The 27,530-nt window shown below is 39.0% G+C and overlaps 1 protein-coding gene across 5 annotated transcripts in view; it reads right to left on the bottom strand.

Moving 5' to 3' along the window:
* The window catches only part of LOC127556643 (zinc finger protein 665-like), a 92,629-nt gene that overhangs the window by 11,461 nt on the left and 53,638 nt on the right, over positions 1-27,530 (bottom strand). For 3 of the 5 annotated variants that reach the window (XM_051989914.1, XM_051989912.1, XM_051989911.1), the window contains one exon: positions 19,601-27,081. In XM_051989914.1, coding sequence (XP_051845874.1) covers positions 24,926-27,081 — 2,156 coding nt within the window. In that variant the 3' untranslated portion in view covers positions 19,601-24,925. Of the gene's footprint in view, positions 1-2,776; positions 2,869-6,296; positions 6,438-19,600; positions 27,082-27,530 lie in introns of those variants that run through there. The other 2 variants (XM_051989913.1, XM_051989910.1) reach the window with 2 other exon arrangements.

Consider the following 27,530-nt stretch of genomic DNA (forward strand, 5'->3'; position numbering starts at 1 on the left):
CCTTTGCAATCTTTACGGTTCCTTGTGAGAAGCATTGAGAGGTATTGGTTTATAAGCAGAAGTCATATTCTTTTCCTCAACATCTGTTAGGATTCTTACAAGGTGCTAAGTAAGTGGAATTGAGGAGCTATGGTTAAATCTAGTTTAGCATCGATTTACTCCTACAACAAATAATAATTTCCTAGTGATATAATGATTGGTGTATACTCAGTGTGGGACATATAAGGAGGAGCACAAAGGGCCAGAGAAGGAGAAGATCACTAGAAGCTCTGAGAGGCTGAGACAGATTCATTTCCATCTTCCACCTTTGTTGTGGCTGGAGACTCAAGCACAAACCTTTGGATTTGGAGACATTAGGAGGAAGCTAGAGGCAGAAGCTGGCAGAGGCAAAGGACTAGTGGCAGGAGCTCTCGGAACCAAGGAGAGAGACAGGCCTCTATGAAAGCTAATTGGGCCCCAGGAAGAGGCAAGACTTTGAAGGAGACAATAAAGAATTTGGACTTTTAATCCCTGTGATTACTTGTGATTACTGAAGTGAAAGGAAGGCTGCTCCCAGAAACCTCCCAAGAAACCTGCTCCCAGAGAACATTACATTTTAGAGAAGAACATTACAAACATCCATGGCCAGGTTGTAACTTCAAATGCCCTTCAATAAATCTCACTTTATTTAAGATTCAGATATGTGCTCTCAGCTACCTTTAATTTTTCTCATGTAACCAACAGATCACCAGGAAATCAACCTGATGGGGCTGAAGATGTGGGGTCTGGTACCAAAAGCTGGGTTCACTCATGTGAAGAATTCAGTGGCCATTCTTGTTGGCAAAAAGGTAGATTTATTTAGGGATGAGAGTACAGACAAAATGAAGAAAGACAGCAGATAACAGGAATGGTAAACATGACATAGAGTGGGAGAGTATAAGAAAGACAAGTTCCTAAAAGAGATCTAACACCCCAAAAGAGTTAGCTAGCTACTGGAGAAGTGGGAGTTGGGAAGCATAGTGAAGTCAGGAGAGATATCATGGGGGAAGGAGAAAGGGAAAGACACCATGAGGTAGAGTACGGTGGTGGGCTGACCGTAAGGAAGGCAGCAGCCATAGGATGGCCCATAAGTAGATTTTATAGGGAAAATTTAACCTCAGACATGACTGGGACTTCTGACAGGGCATGGCAAGGTGACACTGCTCGAGGCAGGATTTCAGACTGGATCACCTCCCCAGAGTATAAGACCATGGAGCTAAATTGATCTCTATCAGAGACTTTTCCCTGCTTGCCTTAGGGATCAATTTTTAGTTTCTCTTGGTCCAAAACACTATTCAGGACTTCATCAAACCCATTTCCAAAGTACTTACTTCTAAATGGTGGGGAAAATGGAAAGAAGATCCCAATCACCTTTGCTATCTCCAACAATTTCCTATGTGAACCCTAAAATTTTTATAAAGAAAGGAAATTCTGCTTCTATTGGTTGTCTTGTTTCAGTTAAACATATCAATAAGTATTTTTGTACTCCTTCAACTAAGAATAACATAAAAACAGGAATAAGAACTAAACATTTAATAAATAATCATCATTTAGTGATTTAGAATTTTTGAGTTTTATAAGTGCTATATGGATAGCTCAAGATATTTAGAAAAGGAGTTAAGGATGAACTGAGGCTAAAAAGAAATGAAATTAAGAAGGAGAAAGATGAAGAAAAGGGAAGAATGGAAAAAGGAGGATTTCTATTCCCATTTATTGTTTAAAATAACTGTGCAAATTCAAATAGATGTGACTATTTCAAGGGACTCATAATTCATACTTATGAGGACTTCCCTGTCTAGACTGTGAAATGAAGATGATGTAAAAACAAAGGATAGCGATCTTTTTTTTTTTTTTTTTAAAGAGAGAGACATTGGGTCGAATTTCAGTTCTTCCCCTTCTGAGATCAGACATTTCAGCTTTTGGTCTCAGTTTCTTCAGGCCCCAAATGCCCCAAATGGGGTAGCACTGGATGAGCTTCTGTTCTGTTTTCAAAATTCACGAGCCTGACAACCTCTGTCATAAAAGGACCATCTTCTAGGTCAAAGCTTCTTAAACCACGGGTTGCAACCTCATATGTAGTCATGTAACTGAATGTGAAGGTGCCAAAATTATGATTTATCTATCAATGTTTGATGTGTATATCTATTTCACATACTTAGGGTCAACATGAAAATTTTTCAGGCAAAAAGGAGTCATGAGAGGAAAAAGATTAAAAAGCCCTGTCCTAGATGGGAAAAACTGGGGTTCTGGACCCTTCATGGGTAAGAGACCAAAGGGAAAGGAAGGTTGTTGTGTCTGGACAAGCTCTCTAGAGGATCTCAGTACTGGCCCGAGTCCTAGGTCTTAGAAGAGGAGTGATGAAGCGGGACTCATGGATGGTCAAATAGGAGTCTGCTTATTCCAAATTCTCTCAGCTCTTATAAACCCTAATATCCTTATATAACCAAAGCATTGCACATAGGCTAACTATATACTGAGCATGTGGGACCACATAAACAACTTGCTATCGTACCTAGTTTGCCATCTGGTATCACTGCTTCCATCTCAACACAGGTTGTCACCCCTCTGACTTCCCAGGAAGGCCTAGAGCCCTTAGGGGAGATGGGGATCTGAACTAGACATTGGCAGCAGGTTCCCTCTGGGCTGAAGGGTCTTACACCTAACCCAGAGTTCCCCCCATCTGTGGCCCTCTACAGAAGGTGATTTATTTGCTCTAAGAAATGAACCAGGATTTAGGAGAGAAAAAAATCCAACTCACCTGGGCCCTGTCCGACAGAAGGTCAGAGGTCATTCCTTCTTCCTTCTCTGGGCCCTTCTCTTGGGCAAGGGCAGAGTCTTGAGAAGGGAGAGCTGAGGGGAGAAAAGAGGCCATGAGGGAAACTGATCCTTTAGACTTAGCAGTAAGGAAATCCCCACAACCAAGAGGAGCAGTCACACGATCCCTACAAAGAGAGGTCAAAGAGGGCTGCAGAGCAATCGGTACTGCAGGGAAAAGCTAAGGAGGGAGGCTCCAGGGCCTGAGACCCTGTCCCGGACTCTGCTTACATCAGGGCCCAAACTCCAGTACTGAGGTTTGAAATGGATGGGGATTCCCAGATGTGTCCCTTATGTGCTATGTGATATGACTCTTCACATTTAAGAAACAGTTATAGCATCATTAAAATACTCCTAATTAGCACTTGGACACAGCAGGAAGTTGGAAAAGCATTTTACACTACGGTTTTGCTTCTACCTCACAACCAACCTGAGAGCTAAGTATGATTATTACCCACCTCTGTGTCGCAGATAAAGAAACTGAGGCCAACGGAGAGGAAGTGATTTCCTGAGGTAACAAAGCTAGGAAAAGACTGAGGCTGGAAATCAACTCGGGTCATCCTGACTCAAGCCCAGAGCTCCAGCCCCTGTGTAAGTGCCTTCTCCTTCATTAGTCACCAAACTGTGAAAACAGGAGCTTCTCAAAAAGAACAGAGGTAGGGACAGAGAAAGGGCTTAAGTGGATGGGGCACAAGCCCTGGAGATTGAAGGACCTTTATTAAAATACAGCTTCAGATACTTACTAGCTGTGAGACCCTGAGCAAGTCACTTAAGCCCATTACCTCCACACCCAAACACACAAAACCCAGTAATAATAGCTAGTAATTATATAAGATCTAATGAAAAGTTCTGAGACACAGTTTCTGGGTAATTAATAATCAACTAATTAATCAAACTTGCAAATAACCAATAAATTGAAATCAGTAACCAAAGGCCCTGCATGGAGGTCTCTAAAAGCTTAAAAACCTTTGGAAAAGGGGGTATCCCTGAGGATGAAAAACAACTCTTGACTAGTTAAATATTAATGAGCCAATGACTATTATAATGAGGTAGGATTTTTCTAATAAGGGGTTAGGGGACTTAGATCATTTCAGAGGGATCTCATGACAAGAGAGACCATATCATATTCCAGGGGTCCTCAAACTATGGCCTTCGGGCCAGATGCGGCAGCTGAGGATATTTATTCCCCTCACCCAGGGCTATGAAGTTTCTTTATTTAAAGGCCTTGTCTGACCCTCCAACAGTCTGAGGGACAATGAACTGGCCCCCTATTTAGACCGTTCTGTCTTGAGCATCTATTCACTTAGATTGGAATCTATTTACCCTTTAATCAGAAATCAATTCCCCCAAATGGATGAGGTACTAGCCAAGATTGAGGAGAATAATCTCATTGTTAACCCTGTCCTCCACAGACTGGGTTTTAAATGAGGAAGCAAAAACAGGAAAAAAAAAAACCAAACAACAACCTACTAATAACTAACCTGCTGCTAACTAGTTATTAAAATTCAAAAAGATAATCTTTAGGACTTGTTATATATATAAAATTGGCTCTTAATATTAAAAGAAAACAGTCATTTTTCTCAGAACCATGTACTGTGCTAAGCACTTTACAAATATCACATTTGGTCTTCAAAGCGAGCCTAGGAACTTAGGTAAAATTATTCATTTTACAACTGAGAAAACTGTGACAAAGAGATTAAGTAATTTATACATAACTAGTTAAGTGTCTAAGGCCAGAGCCCAAACTCCAGTTTCCCTGCTTCCAAGTTCAGACGTGAATCATTGAATCACCCAAGTTAAACTGTTCACTGCGTTTACTGATTTGCTAACACTGGATTAACAAATTGTTCATTTAGAAATTTCTTCACAAAATGACGAGTTAAGTAAGAAACATTTTTTACAAATTCCATGACAAGTATGACTTTTCATGACTTTTCAGAGGATGGCAAAGGCCTGCCAAGAGGCTGCTAGGGGAGTGCAGCCCAGGAAAAGCTATGGCCTAACTTTATAGGGTAAATTTTTCACAATCAGTAGAGATACAAGAAAAAAAAGTAGGATGGAAAATAGAATGTTTCAGGGGTTCACCCTGGGCCCCTCAAGTCCTCAAATTCTTGAGGAGATGGGAAAAAGGATAGAGTAGTGGGCCCAGAGGCAGGAAGACTCATCTTCCTGTGTCCAACTCTGGCTTCAGACAAATTTACTAGCCCTGTGATCCTGAACAAGTCACTGATGCCGACATGCCTCAGTTTCCTCATCTATAACATGAGCCAGAGTCAGAAATGGCAAAACATGCCAGTATCTTTCCAAGAAAATGCAACATAGGGTCACAAAGAATCTGACAAATAACCAAAGAACTAAACCCAGAGGCCAATAAGCCCTTCCTCTAGTTCTAGGGTCCATGGGACACCCCACGCTGACTGAAATGCCCTACTTCTTTCCATTATGAATCCTAACCATTGAAGGCCACCCAAAAAGACAAGGCTGCCTGCCACAGAGGGATCATTCAGCCCAAGGGAAGGGCAGATGAGGAGGGGCAGCACGTCCCCTGGAGCTGCCCTCCACGACCACTTCTGGGTGACACAGACCCCTTTGGCAACTGGAGAAGCTCTTCTCAGATTCCCGTTTTCAAATGCATAAGACAGGATACTTAGAATGAAAAGGGAAACTTTTTTTTTATTGAAAAACTGTCATCAAAATGTTTTTAAAGTTCACTGGCAGGAGGTTCAGACCCCTGAACTACAGCACTGAGAGCCGATTAACTGGCGGATTTAACTGGGGGAGTCCCAATCCATTAACCAGGAACCCACCGCCAGCTCGCTCCTTTGTCATGGTTAATGTGACACTGTGTCCCACCGAGCTGGTCCCTTTATGAAAGAGGGAGGCTTGCATGCTATGTGCCATTTAAAATGTGTATTTCCCGGTCTACGGGCCTAGGTACGCACAGGCGTTCATGGTAACACCCAACAGTCACTAAGGGGTACAAAGGGCAGACACATTTCGTTTGACCTCAGCTCCTATGATCAGCCCCATTTTACAGAAGAGGAGACCGAGGCAGACACGATCACAGGCCCTTTCTCGGACCTTGTTTACTCCACAGTCTCCCTACTCTACTTATTTATGGACACGGAGGCGGGCAGCTCCCCCTTACCCAGGGGTCACTTCCCCATGCACGAGTGACAGCTCCCAAGTAAGCCCCCACGGACCACCTTCTGCAAACCCTACCGCGGGGCAGGAAGGCTGCCTATTCTCCCCTAGAAAAGGAAGGGACTGCGGCCCACGGGAGCCCCGCACACGCGGGGAGCAAACTTATTCGGACACTGGACAACCCCAGTGCGCGGAAGCACCGAGCATGCGCATACGCGCTGAGCATGCGCACACGCGCTGCAGGTAGCTCGCAGCCATTGTCTCCGCCCCCTCGGCTCACACTCAGGGACTCACGAAGTCCTCCCCGGGTGGACACACACCCCAGCAGAGAGAAAACCCACGAAGAGGGATTCGCAGCGTAGCCTGTAAGTCCGCGGAGGCGCCGCGAAAACCTCACACCAATCTACGCCTTTCGCTCGCGCAGCGGAGCGAGACCACGACCGGAGGTGGGAAAGGGCAGAACTTCCGGCCTCCACAGGAAATGCGCCTGCGCACGACGCGACTTTAAGCTCCCCGAAGCCCATTGGGTCCTGAGTGCGGTCCCGTTCCCTTCTGGGAAATGGAGTCTTCCTTGCCGCTGCGACTGACCGGGAGCGTAAGCCGCTAGGTTCTCAGGACGCCATTTCCCAGAGAGCTCAGCGGCACCTGTCTGATCTGAACATTAGGGGAGTGGGGGGAAGGAGGGGACACACTCTTGGGAGACTGCAGGTGACAGGTGGCAGGTAGTAAGTGGTCAGGTGGCATCCCGCCCCGAAAAGGAGAGTGTTTGATAGACAGACGGAAACGTAGGAGGACAGGGACGGGTAGAAGGATAAACAAAGCGTGCGCTTTCTTCAAGGATACTGGACTAAAATCAGCCTCTAACCTATGGTTGGCCAGAACCAAAACAGAACAGGCTAGAGACAGGAGAGTCATAAACACAATTTTAATTAATTTCAGAATGAGGAAAACAGTAGCTACAGCAGAAATCCCCCTTCTACAGAGAGCTCTACACTGCTAGAGCCATTTATTTACATACATACATACATCTATACATATCTATACATATCTATCTATCTAGAGAGAGAGACAGAGAGAGAGAGAGATGCCAGAGAAACTGACGCAAAATAGAGATTAGGGAGTTTTTAATATTTTATTTGGGTTTCTGAGAGGGATAATCTGGAAGCAGAGCAGAATACCTTCTCAAAGAACCCAGCAGGGAATGTGAAATTCCAATTAGTTACATATGGCTCCAAGGGATCAGGATAGACAACAGCAAGGGGTGAAGTCCAAACATTGCTGAGCACCGGAATTTCCAGGAATGGACCATCAATCCGGTTGTGACAGGGTGGGGAGTGAGAACCATAAATTCTGATAATTTAAGAGGATTTAGGAGCCAAGATGTCGGAACTAGATCTTTCCCTTATCTGAGATTAAACATTTACCGTTTATGACCCTAGCAAGTCCTAAATTATATCGGTCCTAATAGGAAGGGGGGTTGCAACTAGGGAGAATGAAGCAGAACAATTAGGGAAACTGAGACAGGGCAATAAAAGGAAACTGGCACAACAGTATAAGGAAACTGGCATAACAGTATACACACACACATATACAACTGGCACAACAGTATACACACACACACACACACACACACACACACACACACACACACACACACAAACACTGCCAGAGGGTGAGATATATACACAAAGGAGTATTGTTATGCCAAACTCAGGACATAGCCTGTTTGCTAGGCCTCAAAAATATTTTGGCTAAAGGGAGGGGATCTGAAAGAACCCTTACCCTTATGGCCAATAAAAGAAAGGAAGTATATGCCACAGGATATGGCCCAGGGTGTTAATTCCTTGGGGGGATCTAGCAGGGAACTGTGTCCCAGGATCATTGCTAACTACTGTTTGCAAGGAAAGGGACCCAAGAATGTCAGAGTGAGAACATCAGCCATAGATTTGAATCAGGGCCTTACTGATTGGGTATGTTACAAAAGGGAAGAAAGCAAAAGTAGGACAGAAGACTCAGCCCTCAGCTGGAACCTTGGGACCCTGTCCCAACGTGGATGTCAGCTGCTTCTGAGCCTGTCCACTCAGGAGCAGGGGCTTATTTCAAATGATCCAGATTTAAACAATGTGATAAAGTTTTTCTCACAATCCCCATATTTGCATAATTACATTGTTACATACAGAACAAATGATTACAGGCCTCACCTGAACTAATCCTGATGTTATTTTGATGACATGTAAATCATGAGATCATGTGCATCTAACACAGAGCTTCTTAAACTTTTTCTATTCATGACCACTTTTTTCCTGAGAAATTTTTATGCAACTCAGGTAGATAGATAAATAGATATATAAATCAAACATTTGCTGGTAATTATAAGAAATTTATTTTAAAATAATTCTTTGGCAAACATATAATTTTACCATTTATTAAAGATGAAAGCAAATTTGCACATTAATGAAATGGATGTGCTTGTTTATTTTTAAATAAAGAATTAAATCTTGGCAAACTATTTGATACTACAGGATACATAACATCTTCAAAGTTTTTCAGAATTGATTGATACTTTGATTTTATAATCAATGCTGAGAACACCACTAAACATAAATATATAACAAAATGGCAGAAATATGTTCAGGGCCATTTCAGAAATTATTGGAAATTCTATCCTAACCCCATGCCAAAATTAATCGAAAGATTTTTTAGGAAATTCAAATTTTAAAGCTGTATCATTTGATATCTTGGCAAATTCTTATTGAACTTTTTATTGACAGACGACTTGATATTTTTTATTTCAATTGAATATGGTTTATGAACCTTAGTTTTTTAGAATCAAAATTTGATGATTAGTATTCCTGAAACTCTTGTCTCCAGATACTGTAGATGATCAATCAGAACTCTTACAATTCTTAGGAAGATCATTTCAATTATAAAATCATCTGTAACTGTAAACATTAAAAAAAAACCAACATTTTCTACTATGCTTAAAGGGCTATCAAACTGTGCATACATATCCTTTGATCCAGCAGTGTCTTTACTGAATTTTATCTCAAAGATATCATAAAAAAGGGAAAAGGACCCACATGTACAAAAATGTAGCAGCCCTTTTTGTAGTGGCAAAGAATTGGAAATTGAGTGGATGCCCATCACTTAGGGAATGGCTGAATAAGTTATGGAACATGAAAGTTATGGAATATTATTGTTCTGTAAGAAATGACCAACAGGATGATTTGAGAGAGGCCTGGAGAGACTTACAGGAACTGATGAGGAATGAAACAAGCAGGACCAGGAGATCATTATACACGACAACAAGAAAATTGGGAGATGATCAACTGTGATGAATTTGGCACTTTTCAACAATGATTCAGGCCAATTCCAATAGACTTGTGATAGAGCCATCCACATCCAGAGGGCTATGGGAAATGAATGTGGATAACAACATAGTATTTTCATCTTTTTTTTTCTTTCTCTTTTTTTCTTTTTGATCTGATTTTTCTTGCACAGGATGATAAATGTGGAAATATGAAAACAAATTTAAAAATAAAAAGAATGTGGAAATGTTAGAAGATTTGCACATGTTTAACTTACATTGGATTATTTGCTGTCTGGAGAAGAGAAAGGGAAGGAAGGGAGAAAAATTTGGAACACAAGGTTTTGCAAGGGTGAATGTTAAAAACTATGTAATTTGAAAATAAGAAAAAACTATTATTAAAAATATTTTTTAAAGAAAAAGACATTTCCTACTTATTTTTTTCCCTGCTGAGGCAACTGGGGTTAAGTGACTTGCCCAGGATCACACATCTAGGACGTGTTGTGTTAAGTATCTGAGGCCACATTTGAACTCAGGTCCTCCTGACTTCAGGGCTGGTGCTCTATCCATTATGCCACCTAACTGCCACCTATCTATTCTTCCATATATTAACTTTTAGAGTAAAACTTTTCATTTTATCTTTTAACATAAATATGTTACAATTTTTTCCTTGAAGTGACATGTTTAAATCACTTAATTTTTCAAAAATATCCAATAACATAGTTTTGAAAGCCATCAGTCGTTATAAAAAAATTTATCAAAATCAGATTTCTCCTCAGTCAAAAATAAAACAATTTTATCTTTCATTTTCAAAAATCTGTTTAAACTTCACCCTCTACATATAGTAATGGGAGTCCATGTCTTTGCAAAGGTTGGTAAACAAACAACTATTAAGGGCACAGTTTTTAATGAAGTTAATAATTTTGATAGTGTCGAGAACCAAATATTTACCTCTGGTGGTTTTTTTTGGGCTACGAGAACCACCCAATAGATAATGCAATGAGTAAAAGTGCTATATTTATTGGCACCAGCTTTAAATTCCTCATAAGTGCTTCCTTCATATTGATATGTTTATATCTTTTATAAGGTAACAACTGTGTCATGTTAGAAATATTAGTTGTTTCATGTTTCATGCAAACTTTGGGCTGCCTTTAAACCTGGTAATAAATTCTGGAATTGGTCATTAATGATTTCCAAAATTCTTCTGGAAACAATATCATTTGATAAAGGAATTTAAAGAAATTTTATTCCTATACTTTTTCCCAGGAACTATTTCTGACATTTTAATAGCAGCAGGGAATACAAGATTGTTGGAATCTTTACAAACTGCTAACTCATTGGAGTTGATAGATTATTGATCCGATCTTACAAGAAGATGTTTTGGGCCAGAACCTGAAACAAGGTACTAAGTAGAACTAATTGATACAATGCTTGTGTTCACACTTTTACTCATTGGAGTTCACAAGTATGAGAGATTCACAAAGTTAACTGTAACTTTGTGAATTCATACCTCCCTTGAAGCTCTTAGGGCCAGAGAGCACTATGGGAGAAAACCCATAATCCTTCTCTTTGATATATAAGAAGAAAGCAGAGGCCCAGTCAGGAGAATTCAGCTGAATTACATGGAGAGGGGAGCGTCAAGTTAGAAGAAGCTACGAGTCATTCAAACTATCCTTTGGTTTATTGCAATACACTGCATGTTTGGTATTAAGATGTCATATTAGTTCCGTTGGTTCCATGTTCCCCACCGCCAAAACTTCATCGCAAATTAAGCAGAGGCTTTTCCACAGTCAATACTATAAATAAATCCATATTGCAAAAATGATTTGACATATTTTCTTTCTCTTGTGAATTTAGATGTACTACAGCCTGGTAGTAAAGATCCTGCTTCATTGTCATCAGTATTTTTACACCTTCTAAGTTTAGCCACTTATTTTCCCTAAAATATAAATAAATATTGCTAAAAATTCCTCAAATAAATTCTAGGCTTAGTGTATGAAATTACATTTGTTTATACTTAATTTTTAAAAACTGATTTTCACTTACATACATTTACAGCAGTGACTGAGAAATAGTGCTTTTGTCTTGCTACAATTAAACACCTGTCTGTTGAAGTAAGATAGCAGCAATTTTAAAAATCAAACATTTTAACACAATCCAATCCAAAGATAGACTAATTTGATATCTACACACTGAGGAATGATGGTAGGAAAATATTAAAAGTCTTTATTTTCCTAAATTGAACTATTATGTTTCTTTAAGAGAAGGCTTGAATGTGAAGTGAAGTGTTTCTGGCAGTGGTTGGTAGAACTGCATGACGTGATAACACAACGAGCTCTGTAAAGTGCACATATTGTGTATTTAGAACCCAGGCTACAATCAACCTCGAAATGCAACATAGGCAAGGGCTGCCACAAACACCTCAGCTTTATTATGATGTTTGATTTTGAATTAAGTGTTAGTTGTTGTACTTCAGAAACCTTTCACTTGCCAAATTTCTGGAGACCCTCATATTCAATTATGTGACCCCAAGTTTAAGGAGTTTTGATCTAACAGAGAGGCACCAGCTAACCAAAATTCTCTTAGCCTGTGGGGAAGCCGATGCTGGAACAGAGAAGGCAGGAATAGAGGGACAGGCCAGGCAGAAAGGATACTGTCAGATGTTTTATGTAGTTTTCTGGTCTCTAGATATCTTTTTTACTTGGACAATGTGTTTTATTCTTAGGGTAACTAGATTTTTATCTAATCTAATATGACCATTTAAATTCGGTTCTCCAATTTTAAAACTTCAGAGAAGCTCCTATGAGCATTTGAGGTGGATTCTCTAACTTCAAGCAATTCATTTCTTCTGAGCTAATAAAATTCTGTCTGCTTATAGAGAAGAGTATCTTTCCTGATAAGGCCATGCCAAGCTGGGCAGTCCTTTGCCAGTGTTTCCCAAGTTATAATCAATTTTAAAGTTCATAAGAGAGACTTTGAGAGTCCTTGTATCAATGTTTCATAGAATTCACTTGTAAATCAATCTGCTTCTAATGCCTTTTCTTGGGAAACTCATTTATGGACTGTTAATTATACCTTTTAAAATTAAAATTATCAGATACCTTTAAAAATGAGAAAATATTTTCAATTTCTGTACATTATCAATGCAATTTATATGGAAAATTCAATTAATTCTTAATTAATAAAACCTTAGAATTTATTATCAAAACATACTCAAATCCTGAATTTTCATGACTGATAAATTTGGAAGCCAATCACATATATCGCTATATTGTTCTTCGAGAAAAATCTAATACTATTGTTTTTCTCAAAACTTAATATTCCATTTAATTAGAAAACTTTCACATTATGTCTTTGTTTTATTACCTTGTCTAATCATTTTACGCTTTGGAGAATACTGTCTCTATAATTTAACCATAAATACAGTTTAAAATTGTAAGATGTTCATACTTGAATCCTATTATAATAACTCACATTCCTGTAATACTCTATTATTTAATATATTTATTTATTATTTAATATAATAGACTTTGTATAATATTTACAAAACTTCTTGATTATAGAAATTTGCTATAAATGAAAAAAGAGGAACATAGTTATATATTATATATATGTTATGATAGAACAGAGGGGAAACTCCCATAACCCTGTTTGATTCCAGGCGTGAGTCACAGCTGACAGCCAATCATGTTGTCACAGATTGTTAAAGGCAAGGCTTGAGATTAATCAGATAGGGAATTTTCCTTTCCAGCAAGGATACAGCACAATGAGGAAATAGAGTCAGGAGGACCGTCCTCACAACATTTCCCAGGCACAGACGTGTACCTTCGCAAGCCCCAGATTGGTATACATGCCATTTTCTACTATTGGCTTTATGTCAATTCATATAATATTTCCCTAATCAAAGCTCAAAAGAGTAAATTTATAATCCCAGGAATTCTTATCTAAACAAGTAAAATTTCACTCGCTACAAGTTAGAGCTTGAATATTTTTCCTGATGTTTCCCTAACAGTTAATATTTCATTAATTCTTTACTTATAAATGAAAACTTCCCATAGTCTGAGATTTCAGACATTCAGCAAATACCTGATATTTGACTCATCATGAATACCTTTAAATCACTTTACACACTTTCATCATAGCCCTAATTTTCAAATGAAAATTTGCTATTATGTTAAATATCATTATCTATTTTATAACTAAATATACCTCATTAAATAAGTTTTCAAATATCCAATTTTTATCATATCCTTTTAAAAGGATGTCAACATCCAGATTAAAAATTGCTTTGTCTACAGCATTACAATGACCTCTCAAATTGCACTATATAAATTTAGAAATACAATAAACTTCAGATGACATCAATTGCATTTCCAGATTATTACATATAAAAACCATTGATTTTACTACCTTTGGGATTTTAAAACCATTTTATTTATTATTTACTTTTTTCTTGCTGAGGCAATTGGGGTTAAGTGACTTGCCCAGCATCACACAGCTAGGAAGTGTAAAGTATCTGATGTGAGATTTGAACTCAGATCCTCCTGACTTCAGGGATGCTGCTCTATTCACTGCACCACTAGCTGCCCCCTTTTAAAACCATTTTAAAGTTATCAAATACAGAATGATTACATTTAATTAGAGAAATGATAATAGTGCAGTGCTTAGCATATGTCAGTCACTATGTTCGGCATTTTACAATGATTATATTTTGATCTCACAACAACCATCATTAACTTTCCCGTTACAAATCAGGAAATGGAGCAGAGCTGAAATAACTTACCCTAAGTTACACACCTAATACTTTTCTGCAACTGGAACAGAGAAGACTGGGCTTCCCAAGGGCAGAAGCTGACTGGGTCCGTGCGCCCGGCATGGTAGGTAGCAGTTGGGCAGGGCATGCCAATGGCAGGCCCACCTTGGAGATACTGACTGCCTGGACTTTGGGGTGTGCAGCAGAAGGCACTGCTTAGGGGCTGGTGCCAGGACCTTCCCACTGATGGTAGTTCCCGGTGATAGGGCTCAGGGAATGTTGGACATGGGGCTGCAGGTGCTGGGGTTAGGGACCTGCTAGGGCAGGATGTAAAGGGCCCCACTGTGATCGCTGCCCCAGCTTTCTACCAATCAAGTGGGGTAGAATTCAAATTTCCCTTTAATTCAGTATGGAGAATTCTGATCTGAGATAAGAGGGGTTAACAGAAGGCTGGAATTGTCCTGTTAACAATTCCCACAAGTGAGACACATGTGACTCTGGATGAGAGGAGTTATGGAGAAAGTCCCTGAATACTTTCTGAGGTGCTTTCTCTTTGTAAGCATCTATCCTGGTCTTTAGGAAGGAGCATTGTTTTTTTCTAAATGGTGCAGAAGGGAAATGGGGACAAAATGGGAAATCAAGGAAGTGTTAACAAGAGGTTGCTATTTACCGATTTTTTCCTTCATTCCATTCACTTCTGCCAAATAACTTTCCTTCAGGAAAGTCCTGTATTTCTAAATTTATATTGTGCAATTTGAGAGGTCATTGTAATGCTGTAGACAAAGCAATTTTTAATCTGGATGTTGACATCCTTTTAAAAGGATATGATAAAAATTAGATATTTGAAAACTTATTTAATGAGGTTTATTTAGTTATAAAATAGATAATAATATTTAACATAATAGCAAATTTTCATTTGAAAATTAGGGCTATGATGAAAGTGTGTAAAGTGATTTAAAGGTATTCATGATGAGTAAAATATCAGGTATTTGCTGAATGTCTGAAAGTGTGCAGCAGAAGGCACTGCTTAGGGGCTGGTGCCAGGACCTTCCCACTGATGGTAGTTCCCGTGATAGGGCTCAGGGAATGTTGGACATGGGGCTGCAGGTGCTGGCGTTAGGGACCTGCTAGGGCAGGATGTAAAGGGCCCCACTGTGATTGCTGCCCCCACTTTCTACCAATCAAGTGGGGTAGAATTCAAATTTCCCTTCAATTCAGTATGGAGAATTCTGATCTGAGATAAGAGGGGTTAACAGAAGGCTGGAATTGTCCTGTTAACAGTTCCCACAAGTGAGACACATGTGACTCTGGATGAGAGGTGTTATGGAGAAAGTCCCTGAATACTTTCTGAGGTGCTTTCTCTTTGTAAGCATCTATCCTGGTCTTTAGGAAGAAGCATTGTTTTTTTCTAAATGGTGCAGAAGGGAAATGGGGACAAAATGGGAAATCAAGGAAGTGTTAACAAGAGGTTGCTATTTACCGATTTTTTCCTTCATTCCATTCACTTCTGCCAAATAACTTTCCTTCAGGAAAGTCCTGTATTTCTAAATTTATATTGTGCAATTTGAGAGGTCATTGTAATGCTGTAGACAAAGCAATTTTTAATCTGGATGTTGACATCCTTTTAAAAGGATATGATAAAAATTAGATATTTGAAAACTTATTTAATGAGGTTTATTTAGTTATAAAATAGATAATAATATTTAACATAATAGCAAATTTTCATTTGAAAATTAGGGCTATGATGAAAGTGTGTAAAGTGATTTAAAGGTATTCATGATGAGTAAAATATCAGGTATTTGCTGAATGTCTGAAAGTGTGCAGCAGAAGGCACTGCTTAGGGGCTGGTGCCAGGACCTTCCCACTGATGGTAGTTCCCGGTGATAGGGCTCAGGGAATGTTGGACATGGGGCTGCAGGTGCTGGCGTTAGGGACCTGCTAGGGCAGGATGTAAAGGGCCCCACTGTGATCGCTGCCCCCACTTTCTACCAATCAAGTGGGGTAGAATTCAAATTTCCCTTCAATTCAGTATGGAGAATTCTGATCTGAGATAAGAGGGGTTAACAGAAGGCTGGAATTGTCCTGTTAACAGTTCCCACAAGTGAGACACATGTGACTCTGGATGAGAGGAGTTATGGAGAAAGTCCCTGAATACTTTCTGAGGTGCTTTCTCTTTGTAAGCATCTATCCTGGTCTTTAGGAAGGAGCATTGTTTTTTTCTAAATGGTGCAGAAGGGAAATGGGGACAAAATGGGAAATCAAGGAAGTGTTAACAAGAGGTTGCTATTTACCGATTTTTTCCTTCATTCCATTCACTTCTGCCAAATAACTTTCCTTCAGGAAAGTCCTGTATTTCTAAATTTATATTGTGCAATTTGAGAGGTCATTGTAATGCTGTAGACAAAGCAATTTTTAATCTGGATGTTGACATCCTTTTAAAAGGATATGATAAAAATTAGATATTTGAAAACTTATTTAATGAGGTTTATTTAGTTATAAAATAGATAATAATATTTAACATAATAGCAAATTTTCATTTGAAAATTATGGCTATGATGAAAGTGTGTAAAGTGATTTAAAGGTATTCATGATGAGTAAAATATCAGGTATTTGCTGAATGTCTGAAAGTATGCAGCAGAAGGCACTCTTAGGGGCTGGTGCCAGGATCTTCCCACTGATGGTAGTTCCCGGTGATAGGGCTCAGGGAATGTTGGACATGGGGCTGCAGGTGCGGGGTTAGGGACCTGCTAGGGCAAGATGTAAAGGGCCCCACTGTGATCGCTGCCCCCACTTTCTACCAATCAAGTGGGGTAGAATTCAAATTTCCCTTCAATTCAGTATGGAGAATTCTGATCTGAGATAAGAGGGGTTAACAGAAGGCTGGAATTGTCCTGTTAACAATTCCCACAAGTGAGACACACGTGACTCTGGATGAGAGGAGTTATGGAGAAAGTCCCTGAATACTTTCTGAGGTGCTTTCTCTTTGTAAGCATCTATCCTGGTCTTTAGGTAGGAGCATTGTTTTTTTCTAAGTGGTGCAGAAGGGAAATGGGGACAAAATGGGAAGTCAAGGAAGTGTTAACAAGAAGTTGCTATTGACCAATTTTTTCCTTCATTCCATTCACTTCTGCCAACTAACTTTCCTTCACAGCCCTGGAACAATACTTAAAAAAAAAAAAAAACCCTTTTTAACAGATCTAATTCTTATTTTTCCTTAAAATAAATTCTATAAAGTGCTACTTCAAAACTTACTAAGGTGTTTCAGAAAGGGATGAGTTCCTGCAATCTTAAAAAAGACTAATTGCCAAACTCCAAAATGATTAATCTCAAAACTTCCAGAATTGGATACGCTGTTTTTAACAGTTCTACAATTTTAATTATCTAACTATAATTCTGCATTCCCAAGTTGGCCACTGTGGGGATGATGGGAAAAAAAAAAAAAGTCTTACAAGCTTTTCTTTTCTTGAAATCTTGAAATCCCATAGAAAGCCCAGGATGAGAGTTAGTAAACTTAGTAAATCTTTCCCAGGGTTCTCTCATTTTTGCACTTAGAAGTCTTTCTGGCTGGCTACATTCTAAATCTTTCAAAGTAACAAAATCTAGCTCAAAACATGACACAGATATTCTGCAAAGACGGGGATACAGATACAGTGAAATGACAAGACAAATACAAACAAGAAAGTATACAATTAAACTACTAATTTCATCAGGTTCCAAACACAGGATCATTCTTAAATCTTGAGATCATTCTCATAGTGAACTCATCTTGGGACAATTCAGGTATCCTTGGCTCCTGTGGGGCCAGTCATAGTCTCAAGTTTTGGGGGGCCAGCCCGTGGGGCACAGAATCAGAGTTTTGTGATGGAAACAGGAGCTCAATACCCATCAGTGACAAGGAGCAAGGATTGTATGATGAACAGCCTTGGGAAATAAGGGGAGCTAAATCTCTTCCTTCCTTTCTTTCTTCCTTCCTTCCTTCCTCCTTCTTTCTTTCTTTCCTTCCTTCTTAGAGCTGAGAGAGTCCAGGGAAGACTTTGTGGATAAGATAGCATTTAAGATGAGCTTTAGGGCAGTTTGACAGTGTATAAAGTATTGGCCCTGAGTCTGAAAGACCTGAGTTCAAATCCAGCTTCAGACATATACCAACTGTATGATCCTGGATAAGTCACTTAACCCTATTTGTCTCAATTTCTTCATCTGTGAGGTCCAGGCAATGCCCTTTGCCAGAGGGTCAAATCATCCTGAACACAAAGGATTACTATTTTGCCAAATTCAGGACAAAACCTGTTTGCTGGACTTTAATTGTGGGAAACAGACTATCTCCAAAATATTTTGACAGCTTAAGTTTAGCTCAGGAGTCAATTTACAATCCCCTGTTTTTTATGTTCAGTGAGCTAAGTCTTCTTCTTATGTTCTTAAAGTTTTATTGTATTTTAAAATGTGAATACTGTTAAGAAGCACCCTATGAAATCCGACATGTAACTAGATTTGGCTCTTGATGGTACTTTGCGGACTTCTGCTCTAGATAATCAACAAAGCAATGAATCAAGCCCCGAGTTGTAGCATCTGCCCATTTCAGAGGTGTGAATGCTGGCCCTAAAAACTGATTAAGCCATTTCTGGGCATCTCCAGCACCCCTCACTGTGATATTCTCCTTTCTAATCTCATGGCCAACAGCCCTCATCTCCTCTCACTTGGACTAAGACAGTCTGGCTCCTCCATATCCCCTCTTGCCATTCTAACCCATTCTCCACACGGTCCTCAGTAATGCTAACCAGAAAGCACAGGGCTGATCTTGTTCTCCTCCAGGATCTCACACACACGCCTGTGACAGACACTGAAAGGCCTTAGTTAACTTCTACAACCCAGAAATGGAGCTCATCTCACAAAAGCTGGTTAAAACACACCGGACTCCAAGCTTACAAATCCAATCAGAAGAGCATGAAACAAAGCCAGAGGACTAAAAACTTACATATGAAGCAGACTGTGCTCAGTGAACAGCAGTCTATGGTACTAGGACAGTTAAGTAGAAATCTTGACAACTCATCCCTGGCTCTTTTAACCTTCCTCCATGTTGATGAAAAGAAATTATCCTGAGATCTGGTCCCTTATTCAGCCAGAAAGGGAATGAATAGATTCCTGAGCTTCCAGATGGTGTTCTAGCTAGCCAGAGGACTAAAAACTTACATGGGAAGCAGACTGTGCTCAGTGAACAGCAGTCTATGGTACTAGGACAGTTAAGTAGAAATCTTGACAACTCATCCCTGGCTCTTTTAACCTTCCTCCATGTTGATGAAAAGAAATTATCCTGAGATCTGGTCCCTTATTCAGCCAGAAAGGGAATGAATAGATTCCTGAGCTTCCAGATGGTGTTCTAGCTACCTATGAGTGACCCTACTACAAAAATATTTAGATCAACTACCAGCCCTGAGATTGCCACAAGTCTGAGTATAACCTTAGTGTATTCCAAAATACCAAAAAATCCTGTCTCCAAGTCACTCAAGCTCCCTTTCTTCCCCAGGAGTTAGGTATCTGCCTTCTATTATGACTTCTGAAACTCAGGATTTGATAATTCACGTGATTTATTAACACACTCGAGTAACAAAGGAAACAACTGGGCTTTTTAAAAGTACATACAACAGCTTCCCAGGCTGCTGGGTTGATTATCTCTTTTCTCCAACCTCTCCTCCAAGCCAATCTGGGGTTAATAGAAAGAAATGGAATGGTCAGATTTTAAAATTAATTTAAAAAAAAACTCTAATTCAGAACACAAAGAGGAAGCCAAAAAATGGGATGGGAACAAGAATTCGTATCTTGGATGGCTGCTGCTTATATAATACATGCATTGAAATAAGAGAAGAGAGACATTTAAGCAGATGCAATCTCAGATAAGCCAATCAGTGATATATTGGAAACTTGGGCTTCTGGGATAACTCTCTGGGGATTCCTGGAAGATATCAGGAGTCGAGTTCCAGGCAGTAGTTGTATTTATTTATTTACTTTTTTTGGTTGTTCCAGTAGAAGTGTAGAGTACATCGTCCATTTTGGAATTATCAAGGTAGAAGCTACCTCTCATTTGGTCCCCAGCTTTTCCTTCTGAATACATGAAAGAGACCTCAACTCTGCTGCTTCCCCTGCCAGTGAGACTTGCTGTGTTAGTCTAACAGATGAATTAGATAAGTGGAAGTGAGTGGTGAAAACAGAAAATGACAGGGATAGACACAAAGGAATCTTAACAAGAAATCACAGTTGCCATGGTAACTTAATTTTCCTCTTGGAAAGGATTCTCATCTTCTCTGCCTTCTAGCTAGGGAAAGAAATAACCCTTTCACTGTCCAATTTCTCCAAAGCTGCTTCTTCCTTATTCTCATGAAGGAAGAAGGACTTAAAGCAGTAAAGGTAGACATGTCATTTTATGTCCAATGATCTCTACCTACTCCACTCTTGCTATTTGTTATTTAATTGCTAATTACAGTAAACAGAAATAAAGCATTTAGTGTTTACTATATTTCAGGAACTATGCCAAGGACTGGGAATACTAATACATTAAAAAAAGGTATATTCTCTATCCCCTAGGAACGCCATCTTTTTTTTTTTTTTTTTTACTTAATAGTTTTTTTCAATTACATGTAAAGATAGTTTTCAGCATCCATCTTAGTAAGATTTTAAGCTCCATATTTTTCTCCCTTTCTCCCATAACTCCTCCCTAAGACAGCAAACAATCTGATATAGAATATACATGCATAACCACATTAAACATATTTCCTTATTAGTCATGTTGTGAAAGAAAAATCAGGACAAAACGGAAAATCCATAAATTAAAAAAAATGAAAATAGTATGTTTGGATCTGCATTCAGACTCCAGTTTTTTCTCTGGATGTGGTACCATTTTCTATCACTGGTCCCTTAGATTTGGTGTGGATCATAGTGTTGCTGAGAAGAGCTAAATCTACTATAGTTGATCATCACATAATGTTGCTGTTTTTATATACAATGTTATCCTGGTTTTGCTCACTTCACTCAGCATAATTCATATATTATGAATTATTATTTCTCATAACACAATACTACTCCATTATATTCATGTACAATTTCTTCAATTGATAATATCTATTGATGGGTATCTCAGTTTCCAATTCTTTGTCACCACAAAAAGAGGTGCTTTAAATATTTTTGCACATGTGGGTCCTTTTCCCTTTTTTATGATCCTTTTGGGATGCAGACCCTAGTGGTGGTATTGCTGGATCACAGGGTATCCAGTTTTATAGCCCAACATAGGTCCAACTTATTCTCCAGAACAGCCAATAATGCAGTAGTGTTCCAATTTCCCCACATCTTATTCAACATTTATCATTTTTCTGTCTTATTTGTCAATCTGATAAAGTAGTATCTCAGAATTGTTTTAATTTGCATTTCTCTCATCAACAGAAATTTAAAGATTTTTTCATATAACTACAGATAATTTCTTCATCTGAAAACTGCCTATTCATATAGGTTAAATTCTAATGTAGAGAGAATACATAAAAGAGAACTAGAAAGGATGAGTACAGTAAAAAATGGAGCAGAGGGAGAAATGAGAGTGTATATCCTGGTCATCTCCCCAAATAATGGTTCTAGACAGGACGTAACCAATCCGAAAAGCGATGAGGGGGAAGGGGAATCTCTAGCGTGAGAAGGCTTCTGGGAAAGAGCAAAAGCAATATGAAGTGGAGTGGAAACACATCTCACTTCAGGCTGAGGCACAGGGAAGGTGGAGATAGGGGCTTCCAGTGGAGGTACATTAAGACAGTACTTCAAAGTCACCTAAAGTTCATAAGCAAAAGAGAGATTTTGAACTGGGAGATTAGTAACATGAGAACTTTAAATGCTCAGATCCAGTATATTTAAGGAAGGCCAAGGACCTAGAAAGGAATATGAAGATACCTTGAATATACGGTGAATCCCCTTGTGGATTCTTTCACCTGCCTCTTGCCGTCCTTTACCTGAAGCTGGAGATTTCTCTGAATGAGTCACGGAGACCTGAAAACTCCAATTTGCCATGGTCCCTTAATCATCAGCCAAGTAATCTCCTGCCTTTACTAATTATTCTCCAGTCCTTGGTATAAAACCTCTTAATGGAATACATCTTTGGATGGCTATACTTAAAAAAAAATAGATCAAAGAAGGCTGGTAGGATAGTATTATATTAAAAATGATATGTTTATGCATGTAAATTCAGGAAGTACTTCCAATTGCAATATCATGAAAAGGTCAACAGAGGCCATTTTCCATGCAAGATATCACGTATCAATAGAGCCCCAAGTTTATTAATAAAGGGGTCTCTGCTGCTTCCACTTGTGTCAAAAGCCCTGGAGAGATCAACTTGTTGGTCAGCCTAGCAGTAACTTGGTCAGTGTGACCTGTCATGGACCAAAGACTTAAGTGACGGTAGACGGGGACTCTTAAACCTGGATCTGTCTTCCCTCTCATCGGTCTGACAGAAGGACATCACTTGGGCATCAGGGTATCTAGGTAGTGAAGTGGACACACTGCTGGACTCAGAGTCAGGAAACATCATCTTCCTGAGTTTAACTCTGGTCTCATACTCAGACATACTGTATGACCCTGGACAAGTTACTTAACTCTTCCTGCCTTAGTTTCCTTCTCTGTAAAATGAGCTAGAGAAGGGTAAAACAACTCCAGTATCTTTGCTAAGAGAACCACAGAGGAAGTTATGAAGAGTCAGACATAACTGACAAAAGACTGAATGCTTCATTTGGACCTTCTCTGGCAAAAGCAGGGCAACCACTGCTGGATATTTAAATGAGGAAATGGGTTACCAGTTCTTAGCACCTTCCAATTACTTCTTCACTGGGGAAGCAGGGAAGGAGAATTGAAAACAGGACCACTCCTTAAGTGAAAAGAATAGGGAAAATGGAACTTCTTTCAGACCTAATTACACACATCCTGGAACTTAAGGAATGTTTTTTATATGACCCAGTTGCCTCTAGCAATCCTGGTTAAAAAAAAATGTCATCTCCCCAAAGAGATACTAAAGAAGGGAAAGGGACCTGTATGTGCCAAAATGTTTGTGGCAGCCCTGTTTGTAGTGGCTAGAAGCTGGAAAATGAATGGATGCCCATCAATTGGAGAATGGTTGAGTAAATTGTGGTATATGAATGTTATGGAATATTATTGTTCTGTAAGAAATGACCAGCAGGATGAATACAGAGAGGACTGGCGAGACTTACATGAACTGAAGTTCATGTGAAATGAGCAGAACCAGGAGATCATTATATACCTCAACAACGATACTGTTTGAGGATGTATTCTGATGGAAGTGGATCTCTTCGATAAAGAGATCTAATTCAGTTTCAATTGATCAAGGATCAAGAAGCAGCTACACCCAAAGAAAGAACACTGGGAAATTAATATAAATTGCTTGCATTTTTGTTTTTCTTCCCGGGTTATTTATACCTTCTGAATCCAATTCTTTCTGTGCAACAAGAGAACTGTTCGGTTCTGCACACATATATTATATCTAGGATATACTGTAACCTATTCAACATGTATAGGACTGCTTGCCATCTTGGGGAGGGGATGGAGGGAGGGAAGGGAAAAATCGGAACAGAAGTGAGTGCAAGGGATAATGCTGTAAAAAATTACCCTGGCATGGGTTCTGTCAATAAAAAGTTATTTAAAAATAAAAATAAAAAAAATCATCAGGTTCTCTCCTGTATTGTCTTTGATATAGAAGACCGGATCACCCCAATTTTTTCTTTTCGATGATCCAATTGTAGTTACATGATTTGTTCAGGATCACACGGCTAATAAATGTCAAGTCCTCCTGACTGCAGGGTCAGTGCTGTAGCCATTGTGCCACCTAGCTGCTGCTCTCCAAATTCCGATTAGGAGAAGCAAGGACATAGTTATTCCTTTGAGGGAAGCCTTAATTCAAGAGGGCTTCTGCTTAAGGGGTAAACAAAAGAAAGCGGCCAAGGCCAGACAAGTTAAAGGAAAGATGCCTTGGACCAGGAATGTCCTTCTTACTCACTCAAATCTTTCAGAAATTGTCTGTCCTTGAGAAACAGGGTCTGTCAAAAATCGGCAAAAGGGTGGATCACAAAGAAATACTGATTTTCACAATATTAATTCCCCTTAAAGCAGAAGGATAAATATGGAGACTATTTAGGTACAGAGCAATAGAAGGGAAAACAAAACAATTTTTATCACCTGAATGTGATAGTACACTCGGAAATAAAGAGCAAAGAAAAAAGATAGTAATTCATTTTAAGGCTTTCTAACATTCATTCTGGAGAGATTCTCTCAATTATGAATTTCCAAGGATTGAGAAATAATTAAAGGAAGTCTTTTATACCATATCAGTTAAAATTACAGGGGTCAAGGCAGCTAGATAGTACAGAGGATAGAGCACTGGCCCTGAAGTCGCAAGGACCTGACTTCAAATCTGGCCTCAGACACTTAATATTTATTAGCTGTGTGATCCTGGGCAAGTCACTTAATCCCGAATCCCTCATCAAAAGCAAAATTAAATGAAAAGAATGAAATTACAAAGGATCTCTCTGTCAATTCACTGATGTTTCCTAAGGATTGAGTTGTAGGTGAAGGATTTCCCACATTGATTGCATTTACATGGTCACTCTGCAGTGTGAACTCTCTGCTTTAGAGTACATTCCCTCTGCCTGAAGGTTCTTACCACATTCATTACACTTATATGGTTTTACTGCAATATGAATCTCCTGATGTAGAACCAAGTATATTCTATGACTGAAAGCTTTCTCAACTTCAGAAAACACACAAAACATTTCTCTTTTGTATGGATTTTGATGTCTCCAATGTAGTGAGATATTGCCGAAGGCTTTCCTACATTCATGGCAGATAGAGAGTTTTTATCCAGTGTGAGTTTTCTGATGGACAGTGAGTTTTCCTCTGAGGGTAAAGGCTTTCCCACACTGAGTACATTCAAAAGGTTTCTCCCCAGTATGAATTCTCTGATGTACGGTAAGAGACCTACTTTGGCGGAAGGTTTTCCCACAATCAGTACATTTAAAAGGTTTCTCCCCAGTGTGAATTCCTTCGTGTATAACAAGATTTGAACGGTGGCAAAAAGCTTTTCCACACTGAGCACATTCAAAAGGTTTCTCTCCAGTATGGATTCTCTGATGTACAATAAGGTATCTCTTGAGGGAAAAGGCTTTCCCACACTCAGTACATTCAAAAGGCTTATCTCCAGAATGAATTGTCTGATGTCGAGCAAGAGATGAACTGAGGCTGAAAGCTTTCTCACATCTAGTACACTTAAAAGGTTTCTCTCCAGAATGAATTTTTTTATGCTGAATTAAACCTGACTTATGTCTGAAAGTTTTCTTACACAGAGTACATTCAAAAGGTTTCTCTCCAGTATGAATTCTCTGATGAATAGTAAGATAGTTCCTCTGTTTGAAGATTTTGCCACACTCCTTACACTCTAAATCTTTTTCATCAGTATCATTTTTCTCATTTAGACTAAGAAATTTCTCATAGTGGAATGTTTCCCCACATTTAGGATGTTCGAAAGGTTTCTTTCTATTGTGAATTTTCTCATGAGTATTAAGACTGGACCTGTTATTAAAGCTTTCACCACATTCATTACAGATAAAGAGTTTCACTCTAAAATGAATTGTCTGATGCTTGTTAAGCAACTGTCTACGGCTGAAAGTTTTCCCACATTCGGTACACTTAAAAGGTTTCTCTCCACTATGAATTTTCTGATGTTCATTAAGTGCTCCCCTGTAGATAAAGGCTTTGCCACAGTCAGTACATTTATATGGTTTTTCTCCACTATGAATCTTCCGATGCATAATAAGTGATGGCCTCTGGATGAAAGCTTTTCCACATTCAGTACATTTAAAAAGCTTCTCTCCACTATGAATTCTCTGATGGTCAGTAAGCGAGACCTTCCAGTTAAAACTTTTCCCACATTCATTACATTTGTAAGGTTTCTCTGTAGTATGAATAATTTGATGTCCAGTCAATGTTCCCTTGTGGGCAAAGGCTTTTCCACATTCAGTACATTTGTATGGTTTTTCTCCAGTATGAATTTTCTGATGAGCACTCAATGATGATCTACGGCTGAATGTTTTCTCACATACAGTACATTTAAAAGGCTTCTCTCCAGTATGGATTCTCTGATGATCAATAAGTGTTGCCCGGTAGGCAAAGGCTTTCCCACAGTCACTACACTTGTATGTTTTTTCCCCAGTATGAATTCTCAGATGTGCAATAAGCAAGAACTTGTGCTTGAAGGTCTTCCCACATTCATTACACTTATATGGTTTCTCTCCATTATGAATTCTCTGATGAATCCTGAGTAAAGAGTTATAACTAAAGGCTTTCCCACAGTCACTACATATATAGGGTTTCTCTCTTGTCTGAGAATGAATTTTTTGATGTTCATAAACAGAGCGCTTCAGCTTAAAGGCTTTGCCACATTCATTACACTTATAAGATTTCTTTCCGGTATGGATTCTCAGGTGGTTTTTAAGGACTGAACTATTAGTGAAGGATTTCCCACATTCATTACATCTGTATGATCTCGGTGCAGTAGGTATTCTATGAATCTGAATAAGATCTGAGTGGTAAGTGAAGGGCTTCCTGCATTTACTATACTTAGAAACAGAAGTGGGAATTCTACTATCTTTACTTAAGGCTGAAAACTCTTTGAAATTTTTATCAAATATGTCATATTTCTGGAGATTTTTTCCTGCTGAAATTCTCTGTAGTGGAACAATAAGTGACAATAGCCTAAAACTCCTCCCAAGTGTATTACATTCACGAACATTTAATTCATCATTTGTTTTTCTCTGAATTCTTGTTACTGCCTTGGATTGTCTATTCCAAAAGCCCTTTTGCTTCTCTGACCTGACATCACATTCCCATGCTTCTTCCAGTTGGGTAGCAAAGGGATCACTGTTGGTGATTATCTCTTTAGAGGACTCTCTCAGAGAAAAGACCTGTGTTGGAGACCAGTCCAGGTTTTCACGTCTTGTCTTCAGAGTAATGTAATCTGGGGGGGGAAAGCAATCAAATTTCACTACTCCTGTGTGCAAAAAAGAGAATTACTTTTATTAAATTCTTAATTCTGAATCCTCATGAACAAAAATGATAAACACTTTCAGGCGAGGCCTAAAGCCAAAGACATATGAGAAGATAAGAAAAGATTTGACAACACTGATAGGATTGATAGATGCATTCAGAGAACAACAGCTAATAATTTTTGGGAAAATGCTCAAATGTTAAAAAAGAGAAACAAGCAATTTCTGGAGACTCTGGACAATTAAGCCTGATGTCAATCTATGCAAAATGGCATGCCGAGAGCCCAAATCTGTTCATTTTTTAAATAAGATTTCTAAATTGGATAAAGAATAAAACATATAATAGCTCTCACTTGTAGAAATTTCTCAGTATAGTACATCCCTTCTTCTTTGGGGAGTAGGGACAATGTCATACTTGCTG

The sequence above is a fragment of the Antechinus flavipes genome, chromosome 3 (assembly GCF_016432865.1).
Source record: "Antechinus flavipes isolate AdamAnt ecotype Samford, QLD, Australia chromosome 3, AdamAnt_v2, whole genome shotgun sequence".
Taxonomy (NCBI): domain Eukaryota; kingdom Metazoa; phylum Chordata; class Mammalia; order Dasyuromorphia; family Dasyuridae; genus Antechinus; species Antechinus flavipes.